Source organism: Chanos chanos, chromosome 9 (genome assembly GCF_902362185.1).
Source record: "Chanos chanos chromosome 9, fChaCha1.1, whole genome shotgun sequence".
Lineage (NCBI taxonomy): Eukaryota > Metazoa > Chordata > Actinopteri > Gonorynchiformes > Chanidae > Chanos > Chanos chanos.
This window is the reverse complement of record NC_044503.1, coordinates 8,730,698-8,749,026: the sequence shown is the minus strand read 5'-3', so window position 1 is coordinate 8,749,026 and position 18,329 is coordinate 8,730,698. Positions and strand designations below refer to the sequence as shown.

The following is an 18,329-nucleotide window of genomic DNA, read 5'->3' as shown; positions in this document are numbered from 1 at the left end:
GCACATATTTAATTAAACTAATTTATCTGCTTTTGTGTAAGTTTCTGTTTCTCTCTGACAAAGTAAAGCAATTTCTCTTTCAAGCAGTGGAAATGAAGATCTAAATTATTACACAGATATCTTTCATTAAAATTCTCACTTATGTCCTACACAGATTTGTAATTTGGTTGCATCTAACGTTTGTTCTTTGAATGCAGCTAAGCAGCATTTCCATTTCTTGCAGAAAACAAATTTTCATGAAACTGTTTTGCACTGGCAACACTAAAAGAAAAAAAATATTTTAATATTTCTGTGATAACCTAGGCATCCTCATCAAAGACATGGGTTCTTTAATGATGAAAACTAAAATAATAAAAATAATAATAATAATTTTTAAATGCATTACCTCTTACTAAGCAATATCCTCCCTCTGTCTTTCATAAGATTTTCTCAGAATGGAGGTTCCTGAGATAACACAAAGGGCAAATCCAAATTCCCAAGGTGTAGACACGAGGCTATTCCGTTCTCTGCGCGAGGACTCAAAGTCGAATGAGTGAAGTTACTAAGCGTTTAGCGCTATCCATAAAAGTACCGTTACTCTGGCCGTCTACCGCATTCCAAGCGATCCACCAACAGCCTCAGCTGTCGCACTACACACGCACGGTCTTTCCTATTTGTCCGTCTCTCTCTGTGTGCAACTACTCTGCCTTATTTATTTACCAATACGTAAACAATGTGTCTTTGCGAATTTCACTCTGAGGATTGTGAAGCGGTCTAAAGTCATTTACTGTGTTGCCTCAAAAAGTTCCGTAAGAAGGATTTTGACGTGGTTCGGACAATGTGACGATACCCCGCGGACATATTTCATATTCATAGGCAAGCATATGAAGAGTTTACATGAGCATTAATTGAGTGCTCAGTTTGGTACATAAAGACTGGTTTACTGTAGTTTTCTTAATAACCATTTACAAAAAGCATTTCTGTCTCTTGGCCTGTTGTTGTCTGCATGGGACACTAGGCCTTATCTCTAATGACTGGCATTAATTTTGCCAGCAGTGACCCACATATCACTGTCACATAACATTGTGTGATAAACCACACTGGCTATCTCAAAGCGCCAAACATTTGTGTGCAATGTTCTTGATGATGTGGAACAATCTAATGAAGGCTTCATAGTCATCAAACAAAACATGACGTTTGTGTTATAAGTGCTTTGCACAGACCTCTTAGTCTTTGTTTCCTTTTTAACCTACAGAAAGAAACATACAGCTGTCCTGCAATAAGAGAACAGTAACAGTGGTTTTATAAGAGATGTCTCCTCTCCAGTGGTAAAGTGGATACAGGTACACTGTGATTTGGAAACAGTTGTGCATCTGATCTGACTAAGCACAGCTGGTGAGTCCCTGGCCTCCTAACACAACATGACTCATGAATTCATCCTGATGCAATAAATTTCAGCACAAATACTGCAATCTTGAATGCTCATCTGAACTCATTTAATCCACTAAGCCGATGCGAAATGATAATAATAACAGAAGTGTAAGGCAAAGTTCAGTGTCGGAAAACTGAATTTATTTTAAGCCAAGTGTATGTCAGAATATGCTGGATCAAACCAAGACATGTTCATGAAAGCGATGATAGAATTTTCTGTCCCTTTCTTTACATCATTTGACCAAAGTGTTCGTTTAACAAAAGGAAAAGAAGTTAATGCATTTAGAGGAGGTGCAGGTCCTTTAAGAGATGTTTGGAAACCCCCCTTAGTATGAAAGCAAGAGCCCCTGTGAGCTGTAACTTGAGCTGAGGCCTACTATGCATCCATCTCTGAACTGGGTCGTCTCTCAAACACTGGTTCACTCGGAGAGCAAGCAATGTAGGTAAACTAAAAAGGTTTAAGACAAATAGATGAGGCCATGGAACAGTGTAGTCGTTCCATAGTGTAGCACGCAGAGTAAACAATGACTAACAATAACTACTTTATTTTTACACTGGAACATTTTTCTTACTCCAAATGAAATTATATTCCCTGATAAAAACAAAAAAACAAAAAACAAAAAGAAGTTGCTATAGGGACAGCAAGTGTTTTCCTCCTTTACTATGACGGTGATATGGATGAAGTTCCATGAATCTAAAAGCCACACAGCGTGGTCCCGGATGGGGGCCTTACCGACGAGCGGGGACAAGGGGAGAGAGAGCCTGAAATAGCCCCTACACCTGTGAGCAGAGATCAGCGCCATAGAGACAGCTAGCCTGGTGTGGTCTGGCTACAGCTTCAGCTGCCACCGCGTGGCACTTGCACCGCTCCAGCCAGAAAGCAAGTGTCAGCGTTTGTCATCCTGTCTGTCTGCTGCGGCAAAGGCCAGAATGATCTACTCAGAGGCACTGATGTGTGACAACAGTGAGAAATGAACAGCGTGCTAAAGGTGATTTATCTCCTAACCTGTCCTCTTAGCTGATTTCACGTCTACGTCATTTTTGGCACAGCCAAAATATTTGGTTAAATTCATTCCAGTAGTTAAGGGTATAACTGGGTCACTGAACAGACCTAATTAAGTCTGCTCGTTAATGAGGTGTGAATCCATAGCCTCACGCTGCTTCACTCTATCTTTCTCTCTCTCTCTCACTTATTTTCTTAACAGCCTCTCTCAGGCAGAGTATTGACGGGAGGTTCTAGAGCATCTGATTTGTAATGGAGTTGTCTGCATGATAGACTGCTTTTCCTGCGTGTTACTCCCTCTAATGGTTACATTCGAATAAGCTGACTTGAGTTGATATCTTCAAGTGCGTTTGATCTGTTTTCATGAGTTAAATTGTATGTGTCAATTAAGTAAAACTTCTGTGTTCAAGAGATTTTGACTTATTTTCATTTGATGTCTAAATAAATATTCCTCGAATGCAAAGCACAAGAAATACTGGTAAAATACAGAATTTTGTAGTTCACTGTATACACCTGACCACATATGTGTTAAACACAACGACCTCCTTAAAAACACACAAAATTACAGATTCATGTTTTCATAATAAAACAAAGTGACCTCTGCCTCTATGGGATAACTTCGTAGACCAAAACTGGCTAAAAAAAATGGACAAAGTGACTTGTAGAGTGCTGAGTAAGCAAAATAAAAATGCAACAAAGAGACGTGCGCGTGGACTGGTGACCCATCATCCAAAAGGTCACAACCCAGGGAGACTGAACTGTGACCTGTGCTTCCAAACACCTGTCCTGCTCTTGAAGGCAGCTGTGGTGGTACTGTAGTAGAGGCAGAATTTTATATTCAGGACCTGTGTTACATAAGAACTTTCAATTAAACCAGTCATTGAGACAATGTGTTGTGCATTTTTATTGAAATAATAAATGTAAATTTGATGTAAAAACAACAACCACTGTGAATTTTTCATTCTGATCACATAAGTTAAGAAGTTGGTAAGCAGGTCAACTTTTCTTTAAGATACCAATGTCCTTAGATCTCTCACTACCCCAAAGAACTACAGAGTTTTGAGAAAAAGACTACAACTCCCATCAGAAGCAGCAATGTCACAATTACATGCCATACAGTCCCAGCTGTAATTTGAGTGTAATTAGCAATGCGCTCTCAGGGAATTCAGCTGTCAGGTTCACCATGTGGGTGCTCTAGTGCCACAACAGGTGTGGGTTTTCCAGAGAGCTGCCGTCTGGATGGAAAGTTTGTCAGAATGAGGAATAAGACAAGGATTAGAGCTGATGATTCATGATTCTGTTTTATGCAGCAACTCACTTATTCATCTGGGTTTATTTATTTTTGACACAACTCTAATGAGACACATCCTCTGTCATTTATCTTGGTTGGTCTGTAGCATCACAATCTCTAACCTAAACAACTGATTTGTGCACTTGTGTTGGCTGCGTTACAGATGACTACATCTCAAAAATAGACGACTTAAACATGGATCACAATATGTTTACACTGTCTGAGCTATACTGCAGTGCCACTCTACAATACATTCAAATGTTATTCCCCTCTCATAACTTAGTACTTGCAGAATGGGCAGTTTGACCTGAACTAAAGAAAAATTTCACAACGGAACATGACAAGACAATACATTCATTTTACAATGCTAATGCTCTAACACTAACTTTGATCCAATTCTAAAGGAGCCTCTGTTTCTTCTGTATATCTGCTTACAGATAACTAATGTCAGTGCTATCAGTTACAGTGACAGGCTATATTAAGGCCTGTGACAAGTGAGAAGTGGCTCAGCGCCCATGTGTTCAGAACGGCAGTTGACTTATCAATTCCAAATAACTTTCTCATGATCCAGAATCTTGATCTGGGTCAGAGATTGGAACCAGTGAACAAGACCCGGGTTGTACATAAGCTATAATAATAAACACTTTAAATGATGTAGCCTTGTGAGCCTGCAACTTTTGCATATTGCATGATTGAAATGACAAGAGGAAAAACTAGTGAATGTAGATTTTAAAAGGAAGCCAAGAACATTCTATGACCTTCCACAGAGATTACAAGTCAAAAAGATGAAGTGCTTTGACGGTAAAGTAGCCATTACTCCCCTCCTGGGATGAAAATGCAGCGTAATTTCTCAAGAGCAATAGCTACTTGAAAGTTCCTCTGCTCTAAGATGAGAATTCCCTAAGAGAGACCATTACAGGTATAAAGCATCTGGTCATTTGCTACCCTGAAACGAAATGATTTTGTCCCACAGATGGCCTGACTTCAGTTGTAAATGTTCTTTCACAGTGGATGTTCTTTTAATGTCTCTGTTGTTGTCTTGTGCTTTCAAAAAGCATACCTTAATGGAAAAGCTCTCGATGCAAAAAATCTATAGTATACACCTTCACATTGCAAAAAGGAAGCACATCATTTCATTCAGGTAACAGAGTGGTGTGCTTTTATGTGGAAAGCACATTAGCTTTCTTCTTCGTCTGCAGTAAGGGCCAGACTGAAGTATACAGATAGGTATGGGAAAGGAAGCAACGCTACAGAGAGGCACAGAGAAGGAGGGCAAGACCAACGATCCGCCAACAGGGGGGGTTGATTCTGATGTAAACCTTCTGCAATACCTTGTCCTCTTGCAGAGAACAGTAAGAGCAGCTCAAAACACGAATCAGACCGCTCAAGAATTTAATGGGGCTGGTAATTTTTTAAAAGGCTTAGTTTCACTTTTAATGGCCAGATGTATGGTTTAATTCATTTTAAACAGCTCCTATTTTCGGGTAGTAATTGTTAAATTAAGTTAAAGAAAGTTGTTACATTGCAGTAATAAATACGCATTATTCTTGGGACATTTTAAAAACTTCTGACCCTTCGGTTGCCTCTTGTACTACTGCGGTAGTTATATTTTAAACAAACAGGTAGATGTAGAGTTCAGCTATTGTTTGGGTGTTTTTGAATGGTTATAGACGTCCCGTAGCATGGGATTATGCAGTTCTTGCACAGAAAGAACGAGTTGTGATCAATTAATAATGCCTATATAGCTACAAAGCACTCAGTTATCACTGACTAAGAACTCCAGTTCAGTAGGTGGCGAACGTGTACCATTGCTAAACACAACCCTGAAACTGAAACGTAGAGGACGATAGTTTTTAGCGACATTTGACTGCGTTAGCTACGTGATTCCTGGAACCTGCACAAATCACAGGATTTAGCCAGCCAGCTGGTTGACATTATTGATCACGTTATCAATCAAGGAAATATCCTAGAAACGGAATACCTTAGAGTCGGCGTGGACGTAAATGGCATCGGAGAACCGGTCCATGGTATGTTATCGGCGAATGTTTACCTGCTGAGATACTTGCGAGCTTATTTAAAATTTGGTTTTAGCTGTCAGTTTTGGTTGCTAGTAGTACCCGGGTGGTTCTCTGTAACCCAAGCTAAACTGTAAGACAAGGGCTAACACACGTTAGCTATCTTAATAGTGGAAAACGAATCCACTTATATTGCCTGTTTCACATACATATTTAGGTTTAAAAAATATGTATATTATATTTGTGGCATTTGAAGTCTCTGTGAAAACAGGGGCAAACTTTCATGGATTTCACCGTCTGTGCAATGCATTTCCGTTTTGATTGGTGTTAGCAGCCTAGCTACCCTAGCTAATCTCGTCAACGTTCACTTTTGACGTTGGCAAGCTTGGCTTTATTTTTTTTTAACAAAATAGCGCTGACAGCCTTGCATTGCTTTGTGCACGGTTGATAAATATGATATGTCTTTTGTGAAATGGGTATCGAGGTTAAGTTAGCTAGAGAGCTTGCTAGGTTCACTGACCATAATAATGCGTACGGCATCGGCGGCTAACGCTATGTCCACTATAAGCTACCCAGCAAGAGCGTAATAGCTTGTTTGCTAACAAACCACGGAGTTGTAGCCAACGCTTTCTTTGTCATAAAAATAGCAAGCTACCACTTATCGGATCAGCCATGATCCGCCGTCTTTTCGGGTTACCAAACAGGTCTTGCTAATAAGCCATCTTACAGGAAAACGTACAACATAAGAATAGAGTTGATATTACGTATGTAAGTCAATGTTAGTTGTTGTCTTTAGTATGGAGTCGAGTAGCGGTACCAGTGTTAATATTAAATGTTGCCGTGTTAATGCTAAACGACAAGTTCACTTAAGTGAGTCAGCGCAAGTACAGTTTGGTTATTTTTGTTTATACTGCTGTCTGTAGTGTTGCTATGCAAGGTACGCTAGCTTGGCTTATTGACAGCAACGTTTCCCTTACGTCGGACGACTCATCCTACAAAGCGTTAGCTGATGATTCCTGTAGACGATTGCACAGCTGTCATGGAATGAATAGAATGGCAGGTATTAGTTAACAATACGTGTCTTGCATCACTGGCACATAGGATTGTCAATAATGCTGAGGATTAACTGACTTGATTCAAATCCAGTTCATGCCGAACTGAAAACGGGCTTCATGTCACTATTGGTTTAATGGGACTCGGGTTTCAAGACGTTGCCTGGAGCCGTGAAATGACCAAACAAACATCACATCCGAATCTACTGCTTCTGTTTTGCACACGCTTTCATGTTCAGCATTGGAGGCCCATAGTTTTTACAAGTGCTTACATGACAGTAAAGAAGAAAAATTGCACTTAAGAAGGGTTTTTATTGTGTGCTAATGCCATTTTCGTAGCCTGGCCGTGACGTTCCATTTCTGAGAGCGCCGATGCCATACTCGCTGCAGCGGTTCTGCATTTAATCAAGAGATAAAATATTCCTCCAGCAATTATGACATGTCTGCGTAGTTGGTGATTCCAATTAGTGCAGTCATATCTATGTGGACTTTATGTACCTTGGTTGTCTCTTAACTCGTGATGTTACGCAATTGCACATTGATATGATGAACGATCTATGGACTCTGATGTGAGCAACGATCTTGGTATTCTGTTTATGACTGTCCTCAGGGGAAGAGTGGAGGACAGGTGCCTTGTTCCTGGCTGTGGGCTGAGTGACTCTCTCTGTGGGCTCAGGATGGCGCAGGGAGGCCCTCAGTTGGACTATCATATTCTGCAGGACCTTAAACAGCGCTTCCCAGAGATTCCTGAAGGGGTGGTATCGCAGTGCCTTTTGCAGGTGCATAGCTTACACACACTCTCCCACGCTAAAACTGATAACAAGATAAAATGTTCACTCTTAACCAGCATAGGTACCATGGCCTGTCTTGTAGATTTGAAGAAAATATTGTAGCACAAGATGATTTTGCTGTTTCACTCTTGTTTAGATTTTAAATTATGTCACTGGAATGCTTTTACTGGTCCATTCAGAGAGAACACTAACTTCTCATAGTCTCAGGTCTGAACTGGTTGGTTTTACCAATGTATTTTTATGTACTGGCTAATGATTAGCGCTCTAGATGTTGTTTATCTTAGGTCTGAATACCTCCCATTTTTTCACAGAACAATAATAACCTGGATGTGTGCTGCCACCTACTGGCTCAAGAGAGCAACAGATACCTGTATGAGGAGTATCACAGTCCAGACGAGGTCCGCTTGAACCAAAACAACATGCTGCACATCAGCTTGGCCTACCCTCCCTCCGAAGGGGGCAAGACAAACGCTGGCGGACGGCACCTGGTGCACAGCTCCAGCGACAGTCACATTGAACCCCACAGAGGCGTGTTCCCAGAGCCGCACTCCGCACCTGCCATGGCTCCCTCTCCAGGTTACAACCCCTTCTTTATGGCTGACCAAGGACGCTCAGCAAGTACCCCGACACCGCCTCCATCCATACAAGGCATGTCTCCCACCTACTCCCCCGTCTCCCGCTACACCATGAACCCAATCACTGTAACCTTGTCCCAAAACATTCCCTCGGCCCCCCAGGCGCTCCAGATACCTGCCAGTCACTATGTTAACAGTGGGGGCACCCTGTATGTCCGTCCCTCCCCCTCGCAGAGTCCCCAGCCTACCCCGTGGCCCTCGTCTGGAGCCAGCGTTTACCAGCCGCCCCCTTACACCCCTCCATCATACCCATCCCCCTATAGCTCACCTCAGCACCAGGTGCAGCAGCCGCCCCATGTCTTTTTACCCATTAGTCCCCCCACGCTGCCTAATATGCCCTACCAGCAGCAGCCATCTGTCTCCTATAGGCCGTACATCTCCAACAAGAACTCCCTGAAGAGTCAGATTGACATCAAACTGGATGTGTCCCGGCCACGTAGCAGTTCCCCCGTGCACCCTCCACAGGGGGCACTCTACATGGCCACCAGCCCCTCCCCCAGTTCCCCATCACGTCCTATCAGTATGACCGGGCCACCAGGGACTTCCTTCCACCCGGGAGTGTTCCTGCACCAGGGCCCGGCGAGGCCCCGGCCGGCCTCCTCGCCTCAGCCCGCCAGCTCGGCCTACACCTTCAAGATCAAAATGTCTCCGGGCCAGGCCTCGCGCCCGCCGGGTTCCCCTCCCGTGGTGGAGCCCGATTCTCTTCTCAACATAGTGGACCAGGGGGAGCACCACGCCGCGCCCGCTCCGATTCTGCCCATAACCGTGTTGCCAGGCAACATCAGCCAGATCAGCCACATGCCGCGGCGCTCCAGCTCCGGCTCCGATGACTATGCATACACTCAGGGTATGAATCTGCTTATGCTAAGCTGTGTAAGTAAGTTAATGTGTGACTGAGAGAGCTTGCATGCATTCCTTTCCATGCTAAATGCTGTTTGTCTTTCTGCAGCTCTCTTGCTGCACCAGAGGGCAAGAATGGAGCGCCTGATGAAAGAGTTGTTTGCAGAGAGACAAAAGCTGGAACAACTCAAACAGGAAGTCAACGACATGGAGTATGATGTTCTGCAGAGACGATTTCGACGCGTCAACAGCAGCAGCCTCATTCCAAGGGTCCGAAGTGTTTCGCATGTCGTTATTTTATGCCAATGGAGATTTCTTTTTTCAAATGCATTTCTTTATTTATCAAACTGTCCTGACAGTATACATTTTGGTGAGCAAGTAGGTATGACAAGTTCATTCTGAGAAAGCAGTTCTTTTTAGAAATGCTGGCAAAGCCTTATTGGTGGGCGTGTGTGTGTTTGTGTGTGTGTGTCTGGGGTCTAGCCTGAAGAGATGACCATGATGCGGAGCCTGAACAGACAGCTCCAAATTGACATTGATTGCACCTTGAAGGAAACTGACTTGCTGCAGTCCAGAGGTACACAGCTTCATATTCACGCACAATGCCTGCTCTCGTTTGAATAAGAAAAAGTCATCTCTTCCTTTAAAGTCATTAAATGAAACATTGAGCGACTATCCATTTTACTATTGGCAAGTTTTTGATTTTTTTTTTTTTTTTTTTTTTTAGGGAAGTTAGACCCGAAAACCATGAGCAACTTTTATGACAATATTCAGCCTGGTCCAGTTGTACCTCCAAAACCTCATGTAAAAAAAGGTGAGTTCCTTCATAAATGTGTTCCGTTGTCTGCTGTGTACGTTCTGTATCAGGGGTTGGGTAACCTTAGTGCAATGCGTATAATTTAGCTCTTGTCCACAGACTGAACTGTGAAATGACTCAGATAATATGGCCAGAGGTCGCAGTGCTGTGTTCCTTGGCACCTTTGCTCTGTTTTCATCACCCCCTTGTTGTTTTGTTAGACCAGAGGTCTGAGCTCAGTGGCCTAATCCCTGTAGACCCTGCAGGCATCTGACATACGTCTGCTCCTTGTTATGGGCAAACAATGTGCATGATGAATCAGACAGTAAATTTGTCTGACTCATATGTTGGATGTTTTTTTTTTTTTTCTTTCCTCTCTCTCTCTCTCTGTGTTTGTGTAGCTGAACGAGGGCATGGTTCCAAGCCTGTGGGTGGAGCCCAGAGGGACGAGGATTTTGAAGGAGCTCAATGGAACTGTGAAAGCTGCACTTTTCTCAATCACCCAGCTTTGAACCGCTGTGAACAGTGCGAGATGCCACGCTACACCTGAGCCGTACCGACACCACTGAAGCCCTGCCCAGTATATTACTAGCCCCTCCCATCTCCCCACTAATCTTCAGTTCCATCGATCAACCTCTGGGCCCTGCTCATTTCCCCCTTATACCCTCACTCCTACCCAGCATTAACAGAGCAAACCCTGCTGAGGAAGAGCCGCCCCCCATCCAACTGGCCCCACCCCTCCCTTCCATGGCCTCTTAAGGAGCTTCCTGCACTTGTATTTTCTACTGAAAGAAGATGCTTTAAAAGAGGAAAGAGGGACACTGCGCTCGTGGATGTGATAAATATATGTATAAGGGAGTGACTGGCTGTGAGCGGTCTGAAGGGGTGTGGTTTTGAAGTGGGCGGAGCTTTGGGATGGGAAGGAGGCATGATTTACCAAGCTACCATTCCACGCAGAACGAGACTGCAATGTTTACACAAATGAGCCCGGTGGTAACGCAGGGCTGCACTCCTTGACAGTTTGGAACAATGTAATGATCATTACAGGGGTCTGTTTAATCTTATGTAGACTTTACACTGTATCTGCTCTGTGAGAGCTCCTCCCAATGAATGAAGAACACTAAAGAGACTTGCAAAATGAATATATACCTGGTACTTTTATGCATATTACACTGTATTCTGTGTTAGAGATGTTGATTTTCTGTGCAAATGCCTCAAGTTGCTGTACTTAATAAAGGAGCTGATTCTATGTGATATATAGAGACCGAATGGGGAAAAATGAAGACTATGATATCATACTTCTTTTCAGGAAAACCTCTCCTCTTCAGCAGGTCTTCTCTGACCAATCAGTGATCCCCTCTTGTCAGTTTTGTATAATGAATTCCCACCCAGCCACCAATCAAAGCCATCATTCACTGAATACACACACAATGTATCTTATAAATGAAAACAACATTTTTGGTCTCTTCACTTTTTTTTTTAATTTTGTTAGTATATAAATCAATGTAACAACTGCTTTTTTGGAGCAAAAAATATCTCCAGCAGGAAACTCCCATACACACATTCACACACACATACTGAAAACAATGAATGTTTTATCTCACACCCAAATACACACATGCACACTTTGGATCGACAGTGCTACGAGACACAATTCTATTCTCCATCATCGTCTACCTGTACTGGTATTTATCCAAAGAATGATTATTAACTCCACTTTTTTTTCCATACAGATCAGAAACTAAACTATTTTTTTTCAAGGCTTGGCTAAACAGCAAGACCTATTTTGTACACTGCTAAATATAATTCTCTACTGAAAGTCTAAGACACTGTTGTTTGAACAGACGCTGTGAAAAGAGAGAGGTTGGACATAACAAGTGTGAGTGAAAATCATTGCTACCCATATAAAATTCACAATACTTGTATACATACTTGATATGTAGCACTCAGAATAATTCATAGATGCTTCCCAACTAAGAGTGTGAATACACTGTGTTGTTAAGAGATCAAAGGCAGTAACCCACATGAACTAACTAGACCTGGTTCTTTATATAAGGTTGTCCTTTCCTAAAAATGATTACCTGGAGAAGTGAACAGGTTTGAATAAGCGAAGATGTCGTATCCTAAGGGCGGTTGGTCTTAAATGGTGTTCTAACTGCCCTGTAATGTGAATCTTTGAAAAGCCCTAGGGAGTAATGAAAGTTTCATTACTGTCCTACGGGACCTAAGTCATACGTTCGTTCCTGCCGCATCAGAACAGCCTTAATCAGACGCTTTACAGAAAATACATTTCGTCTGATATCTGTCTCCGAATGCTAAAGTTATACCAATCATTATTTATAATCTCACATATCATTTCATATCATCTTACTACTAAGTCTACCTCCCAAAAGGCATCAACATTTCAGATCTACAGTGCTAACCCTGTTTAATTATTGGGGGGAAAAAAATGCAGAAAACTCAAAACTGGAATTTCGAATCTTACTACAGTTGCAGCTTTCTGTTGGAGATCACATCACATGGTTGATCTATTCCAGTGAGACTTTGAACCTGACATCTGAGGCAGAATGTGATGGTCAGATGTTGATCAGAGAGAATGATAGAATGAAGCAGGAAGAAAGTTGGATAGAGTGATAGTTTAATGGTACACTTTCATTGAATGATACTGTAATGGAAAGATAAGACTTGAAAACAACAATACAACAGACCCAGATGATTGTTGCGACCGAATGGAAGTTCTGTGAATGCTTAAGATGACCGTGATGGACTGATTTTAATCCACGCGTAGTGAGGTCAGTTTCATTCCACACCCTTTGTCTACGTTTACAAGTGCGTGTACATATGTGTCTAGAAGTTTCTAATCAGTTCTGTAAAGAGAAAAAAGTTCAGTGCATGAGCTTCTATCACAAACAGTGTACAGGATGTTTTTTTTTGGGGGTGGGGTGCATTGAGAGCATTCTAGTTGTCAAGCAGCTTTAGTAGTAGTCTTCGTAATTCTTGGGATTCAGACAGTAAAGGATAGCCCCTCCGAAAGAGAAGATCGTAGCTCCCCAGGCTAAGCCATAGCCCCAGTTGAATTCGTGGTATATTCTCAAGCTGATGGTTTCAATGAACTTGATAGGGTAAAGGACCAAACTGCAGGCTTGGAGCACCACTGTGAGAGCGAGAAAAAGGAAAACTTGCAGTTCAATTCAAAGCACATCAAAGAGAAACAAAAGTAGGTTATGAATAGAAATCATACAGCATATTTCAAAGTTCCCTGGGATCTACAGTATCCCCTGATAAATTCCTCCCATTAAAGAGGAAAACAAACTTCAAAGCAGGATAAATCTAACTTTCAAGCACACACAGAAATGCTGTTTTTCAATGCATCTGCCTTCTCTGGAGCATAATTGTTTTTCCGGTCAGGGGTGGTTAACCACTTACACAGCTGCCTGGCAAGAAAAACAATTTTGAAAGAACCATTTCCTTTCGCTTGATAAACAATTGCTCTACAAAAAAAGCTATTCTTCAACTGCATTACATGAATTACACTCTAAAATAGGAAAGAAGCAGAAATGCACAGGGTCATGTAAGTGTTTGTGTCCATGTGTGCACACGCTTGCAGAATACCCCAAACATATGTTACCTGCAGCAAAGAGCATTACTGCAACTGGTCTGTAGAAGCGTCTTCTTGAGCCGATACAGATCGACACAAGGGCCACCAGGAAAGAGAGAAGAATCAGGAAAGCTCCACCAAGCAACAAGGCCAATGTGGCAATCTGCCAGTCTACAAAAAAAGTGTAAGAGGAAAACAATGACACAAATGTATTCAGAATCATATGCAGTGTTCACATGCCGAAAAGATATATCCAGTATGCGACACTCTCATGTGTAGTAGTGTCTCTGTACAGTACAGGGTAAGCGTACTCTTAAGTGTCTCTTGGTGCAGGTGATCTTAGGGGGAAAATATACAACGTGATCTCTTTGACGCAGGAATCCAGAATGAGACACTTTTCACTGAAAAAAAAAAAAATAGGGAGGAAATAATGAACACACACACACACACACCCACAAACACACACTCACAAACCTCTTTTTATTTGTCTAACTGTGAAACGTGAACCTCATTGTGCAGTGGAAAAGCTTATCACCAGCTCTGGTGGGCTAAATGGGGCGTCACGTAATGGATGTCCTTTCTACAGCCTTCCTGCACAAGCCCTCCTCCTCCTCCCCTCCTCAGCATTTCATTCAGAAGCACTCTGAAACACTCAAGTAGAGTACAAACTAGAAATAGCATCCAATCCTCCACGGAGGGCCGGCGGAATGGGGGGGGGGGGGGTCGAGGAGGGGGTTTAGGAGGGGGGGGGGTGTTGGAATGAGAGAGAGAGAGGGGGATGGGAGTGAAAAAAGGATCAGAAATGGCTGTCACCACACCTGACAACATGAGAAAAAACTGGACAGTCTCAATAGACTGCATGTGGGGAGTACGGGAAAGGAATCTCAATAGACTGAGACATGAGTAAAATAGTAAAGAGGAATAAAGTCAGTGAAACGTCCAAATGTATTTAAAAGGGCACAGTTTTGGGGTCTGTTATCTCCATGTCTGTGATTAATTATAGTTACCACAGAATTTATCACCAGAAAAAAAAAAGAAAAAACGCCAAAAACCGATGCTAAAACGGGATTCAAGACTATGAAACTGGAAAACTGAGGACGTTTGTTTTGAAAGTTTGTTGGGTATTTTTCCTTTCAGGAAAAGTTTTAAAGCAAACTGCTGTGAAGTTTAGGAGTTTCGGGTTCATCTTTTCAGAATAAACACAAACGCAATCTTCACCAAGAACAGTGAAGATGTTGATTTTTTCCCTGCAGGTGTGCCTTAAGCAATGCAGAATGAGCCCGAAAAACAAATCCAAAGGGGAGGATTGACAGTTACAACAGGGTGTTTTTACAAACAGTTGTTGATTGGTCCCCTGATTACAGATGCCTCAAAAATCAACCGAATCAGCCCTGAGATGCTGCTGCAAATCACTGGAACAAAAAGGTTGAATGGAGAGATAGATGAATTGTAATTATTTGCCTGAAGAGTAAAATGGATTGAGACAAATTAATGACAAGAAGGAGATCTGGTTATTTTTACTGTTAGTTTAATGCCACGTTGGGAATTAAAGGAATTTAACTGTTTCTGTCAGCAGAAAACACATATTAATTACTACGAAGGAATTAAAATAGATTAAATTTAAATTTAAAATCTCATTAAGTTTGTGACCCAAATACTGTTTTTTATTTGGTCCTTTTTTTCTACAATGATGTTCCTGCAGCAGAATCCCTGAGTGCATCACAACACCATGAGAAAACCAATTAAAATTAAGGAAAGAATAAATACAGAGTGATATTAATACGTAGGTTAATTAAAATGTTCTAGAAACTGTGTTTTTTCCCCTTTTTTAAAGCAACTTGAACAACTTACAAAATTATAATAACTCTGTAAAAACCATATTGCAGAGTTAGATATGCTGACATAAAATAGTCTCTATTTATAACTTTGAGACATAGCACTTTTATTGTTGGAATGCAGGACTTCAAATATTTATAAAAGAATATAGTCTTATCTCACAGAAATGTTAACTAGCAGTTCTCACCATCCTCAGAATACAACAGGTTCATGCTACAAGTCCAGCTTTTCAAATATAAACAAACCTTCATTACCAAAATGGTTTTAAGATTCAGAGTTAAAAATAGTTCTGTCATCACAGGAAGTTGGGCAGAGACATAATCCACTTTTTGCTTCTTTCCATAATAAAAAGTGCTCTGACAGAACAACTGTCGACCTCCAGAACTTTGGCACAGCGTGTTTGAGAACCAGTAGATGACTGGCTTATCTTGTCAGAGAGATTTAACCCACTTTATGCTCCCTAACCTTGAGGTTTGTGCTTGAGGAGTCTCAAGCAAAACAGGGCTTATCTGTAAAGCCGGTGGGATCACAGATGGAAACGTGGATATGAGATAAAAATCTGAACATTAATTACTATAATCTATTTTTCACAGGGCCTGCTCAATTAAAAGCCTTCAGGTCCATTCTCCATCTGAAACTATTGGCTAAAACAAGTCAATGTCATAGAGGAGCGATCGAATCCCATTATGAAGACATGGTCTCTCCACATTCCTCCCCATCCTCATACTGAACAGGGACCCACACACAGACACCCACTCACACACACCCTCCACATTTGCACTCTCTCTCTCTCTCTCTCACACACACACCCACACACACATAGACTGAGTGTATCGTCAGCACAATGGGGGTCTCACACAGTCTCTACACATTCCTCTTTCTCCTCAGACTCACTCTCACTGAGAGCTTTCCCAACCTCTGGCCTCTGCTGCATTTCAGCAATTTGTGTGTGTGTGTTTATGTGCATGTGTGTGTGTGTGTGTGTGTGTGTGTGAGGTGCATGTGTGTGCGTGGGGTGTACATCAAGTTATAACTCTGCCTAGACCTTTTTCTTTACGTGGCAAACCAAAACATACACTAAATAACTTCAATATTGAACCAAAGGCGCTCCACACTGCTCTCTTTAGTGCTGACCAGGTAATTGCAAAGCTAATGAGATTTGTTTAATGCACTGTGCATGACACAGAGGAAACACTGAATATCTAGAGTGACTGATTATAGAGCCTGAAATCAATAAGAGACTGCAGAGGGAAAAACAGCCCTGTGCAGTTCCTCTGGTATGCTGACAGACACTCCATGACTTTATCTGGAGCCAGTCTGTGTTTTTTCAGACTGTCAGAAACGGAGTCATGAGAGTGGCCACAATACTTAGACAAAACGTTCCAAAATAATTTAACCCTAAAAGTTCTCTCCTCAAAACGTGTTACTGCAACTCTCCAACTCTCCGGTTTTCACGCACGCCAAAGTGAAATTTCTTTTTGAGTAAGAGAAAAAAAACATTTCTTCAATGTACCACTTGTTTCCGTGGTAACTAATCTCCCGACATTAGGGCCTCTGGGGAGTTTGTCTCTCAAAGTTAACCTCGCTCCTTGGCCGGCAAGGGAAGTTCAACAAAGGCTTATTTTGTAGGCAACAAAGGCAGAATGAAACCCCAGCTAGACCCCTGTTCGCGCCGCAAAATTCCCACATCATCCCATGATCCGTTCCGCGGACCAAGTTTGGAATAAAAAGCTGGGCAACACTTCGATCAATTTACCGAAGTAATCGTTGTTCAAGTTATTTACAACGAAAGTTAAGTGTGTGCGTGGTTAACAGCTGATGGATGAGGTGCAAACTCTATTTTGAAAACCGAGACCTTTGTCCCGTTGGAGTGCGACTTTCTGCTAAACGTTACAGCGTATTTTGAAATAAATAAATGAAAGATGGAAATGATTGTTGAAGCATATATCTCTCTTTTATAGAGAATGTTGGCTGAACGCAGAGAAACAGCAGGTTCTGGTTCCGATGCACCAGTCATTAGATAGCGCAGGGCCCCTTTGTCATCCTTCAAATTCATATGCATCTCAATAGCCCCGGTGGTGTACAGCACGGGACTCAAAGGACAGCTTTCCCTCCCCCTCATACTGCATTTCACGTTAGTGTCCAGAGGCAAGGTACTATCGGTCAGAAAACCCCGGAGGGGGCTGAACCATGTATAATGTTTTTAGATAAGTAACGGATCTCACCCGACTCCAGTGTGCTGCTGCATTGCCAGGTCTCGGAGGTAACAGGCTTCCAGCACGACTCCCACAACGACAGGTAGTACTGGTCATCAGCCGTAACCCATGCCGGGCTCAGCACGGCCCCGACATCCAGGCACAACGCGAGGAAGATACACACCAAACCCACCAACTTCAGGGGCGTCAACGCCGACACGCGCACTTCCTCCGTTCCACTCACGGACGAGGCCATGTCGGCTGGCTCGATAGTTCTGCTGGGATCAGCTGTGGTTCTCCGTAGGATGAACAAAAGCTATTCAGCGGCTGAACAAAATGTTTTGATTTGTCCTGGCGATTAATGTTTGAGAATGGCGAGCTGCCGCGCGTCAGGGACGCTGCTGCAGCTACCGTACAGCTTCTGCTGATGCGCCCGCACTGCACATTACTGAAAAATCTCAGTTGCACCTGCAGGGTCCTAGTGCGTAGAACTCCCACGGGCTTTCCATCTGGTTCTCAGGAGGTACAAGGAATCTGGGATTTTATCATACTCTCCAGACCCACCCCCTTTTCGTGTTTCCTCACCATCATGTCTTTTATGGACAACCCTGAGCCTGGTCTGTATAATAGGAATGGACATTTGTCCGAGGTCCACTGACATATTCGCTCAAAAACCTTCTCAAACCTAATCTAAAAAAATGAACTTAGCATTGTATATTCACAATGAATATAAAGATGTGTGTCAAGTTCGAACCACTGTTTTATTTTGCTTAATCCATACATCTAAACATTTCCTACCCGGAGCTACCGCTTCATGACCAAAATATCCCAGTATTTGTAACCTTATCAATTAAAGGCTGTTGTTCT

At 42.4% G+C, this 18,329-nt stretch overlaps 2 protein-coding genes across 2 annotated transcripts; one reads left to right on the top strand and one right to left on the bottom strand.

Annotated features, from left to right (window-relative positions):
* Positions 1-5,635: 5,635 nt before the first annotated feature.
* tab3 (TGF-beta activated kinase 1 (MAP3K7) binding protein 3) lies at positions 5,636-11,087 on the top strand. The gene is made up of 7 exons (XM_030784485.1): positions 5,636-5,731; positions 7,382-7,550; positions 7,874-9,044; positions 9,147-9,307; positions 9,521-9,614; positions 9,765-9,851; positions 10,235-11,087. The coding sequence occupies exons 2-7, from the start codon at positions 7,449-7,451 to the stop codon at positions 10,381-10,383; spliced, it is 1,764 nt and encodes a 587-aa protein (XP_030640345.1). The 5' UTR covers positions 5,636-5,731; positions 7,382-7,448; the 3' UTR covers positions 10,384-11,087.
* Positions 11,088-12,229: 1,142 nt separating this feature from the next.
* On the bottom strand, positions 12,230-17,850 carry tmem47 (transmembrane protein 47). Its single transcript, XM_030784654.1, has 3 exons — positions 17,493-17,850; positions 13,462-13,602; positions 12,230-12,987 (listed from the first exon to the last, which is right to left on the bottom strand). The coding sequence occupies exons 1-3, from the start codon at positions 17,716-17,718 to the stop codon at positions 12,809-12,811; spliced, it is 546 nt and encodes a 181-aa protein (XP_030640514.1). The 5' UTR covers positions 17,719-17,850; the 3' UTR covers positions 12,230-12,808.
* Between the last annotated feature and the right edge of the window lie 479 nt (positions 17,851-18,329).